The sequence below is a fragment of the Canis lupus genome, chromosome 21, assembly GCF_011100685.1.
Source record: "Canis lupus familiaris isolate Mischka breed German Shepherd chromosome 21, alternate assembly UU_Cfam_GSD_1.0, whole genome shotgun sequence".
Lineage (NCBI taxonomy): Eukaryota > Metazoa > Chordata > Mammalia > Carnivora > Canidae > Canis > Canis lupus.
The window spans coordinates 26,944,836-26,946,604 of NC_049242.1; the positions used below are offsets into that span (position 1 = coordinate 26,944,836).

The following is a 1,769-nucleotide window of genomic DNA, read 5'->3' on the forward strand; positions in this document are numbered from 1 at the left end:
GTTTCCCAATAGACAGGGGATCCCTAGGCTTTGGAACCATATCTACATCACAAGTGGGAAATATTTGATGGTTCTTAACCCATCAGACTTGTGCTATATCTCCTTATCAAAGTAAGGATACCATTGAGTGCGGGTTTCTCTCTTTCCACCATGATGGGAAATGCTGGTCTCTTAAATATTACCATTGGTTCACAAATTAGCACCCATACACAGACAGAAAGAAGAGACCAAGGAAAGAGGCAGGCCACTCCAGAGAGGTAGGTGGCAGGTTTAAAAAGCAAGGGAACTTATGAGATTTGCTTTGGTGGCCATAGGACAGGTACTCACCTGCCAAATATTAAAAGTTTATATAGAGGCCTTAACTGGGTTCAGTCATGTATACTGTCCAGATGGGCTCAACATCACCTTACTCTCTCAAGGTTGTGTATTTGGAACAGTGCTCACTGCAGGAATGATGGGCAGAATGTATATCCTAGGGATAGGGGAGGGGATAACAACCTCCAATTCCCCCAAACCAGTTCACAGGTTAACTGATGGTCACATCCTCTCAATGGCCTATTCCAACAATTGCCCAAAGCCTCAGGGAAGAAGATAGGGCTCCAGGGTGGGGTTGAAGACTTAAGACTGAACAATGCCCCGCTTCAGCAGTCGGAGGGCTCCAACCCGGATCTGTTTGGTCTTCATGCCATAGATGATAGGGTTGAGCATGGGTGGTACAACAAGGTAGAGGTCAGCCAGGAGGATGTGGATGTGCCGGGGAACATGCTGGCCAAAGCGTTGTGTGTAGAATGAGAAGAGTCCTGGTGTATAGAAGAGAAGAATGACACCCAGGTGGGAGCCACAAGTACCAAATGTCTTAGCCCTTGCTTCTTTGGAGGAGAGGCCTAACACAGCCCGGAGGATGAGCGCATAGGAGACAGCGATGCAAATTGAGTCTGTGCCCACAACTAGTGTGGCAGCAGTGATGCCATAGATGTTGTTTGGCCGTGTGCCCCCACATGCCAGCTTTACCACAGCCATATGCTCACAGTAGGAATGGGCCACCACTCGGCTACAGTAGCTCAGTCTTGCCAGTAAGCAGGTGAGTGGGGTCATGAGCCCCAAGCCACGAAACACAGCAGCAGCTGCCAGCTTGCCCACAGCCTCTGGAGGCAACAATGACCCATAGTGGAGTGGCTGGCAGATGGCCAAGTAGCGGTCAAAGGCCATTGCTAGCAGGATACCAGATTCAACAGCTGAAAAGCCATGGATAAAGAACATCTGGGTAGCACAGGCCCCAAAGTTGATCTCAGTATCATTTGTCCAAAAAAGTGCAAGGAGCTTGGGCACAGTAGAAGTGCAGAGTACCAGGTCAATGATGGACAGCATACATAGGAATAGGTACATGGGCTGGTGCAGGGCAGGCTCCGATCGCACCACCAGCAGCACTGCCATGTTGCCAAACACTGCTAGTGCATACATGGAGCAGAAGGGAAATGCAATCCAAAAGTGAGATGCCTCCAGGCCAGGAATTCCCATGAGCAGAAAAGAGTTTGGGTTCTGCTGGCTGTAGTTTGTGAACTGCATGGTTAGGTCCAGGTAGGGTGGGTAGATAAGACCTTACTGCCCTGCTATGAACTCTAGGAAGCCTTGAGAGATGAAACCATTGGGATTCATTATTTTGCTGTGGCTGAAACAGAATGGGGCAACAGAAAATATGTGAGTTAGTTCTCATAAGAAACATCCAGGATAAGAAGGTTGTAGAGCATTGGGAAGTGATGCAAGGCAGG

The 1,769-nt window shown here is 48.8% G+C and overlaps 1 protein-coding gene across 1 annotated transcript; it reads right to left on the minus strand.

Annotated features, from left to right (window-relative positions):
* Window positions 1-618: 618 nt before the first annotated feature.
* Window positions 619-1,566, minus strand: OR52P2 (olfactory receptor family 52 subfamily P member 2). The gene is given in 1 exon segment (NM_001388687.1): window positions 619-1,566. A coding segment is annotated over 1 exon segment (948 nt).
* Window positions 1,567-1,769: the final 203 nt, after the last annotated feature.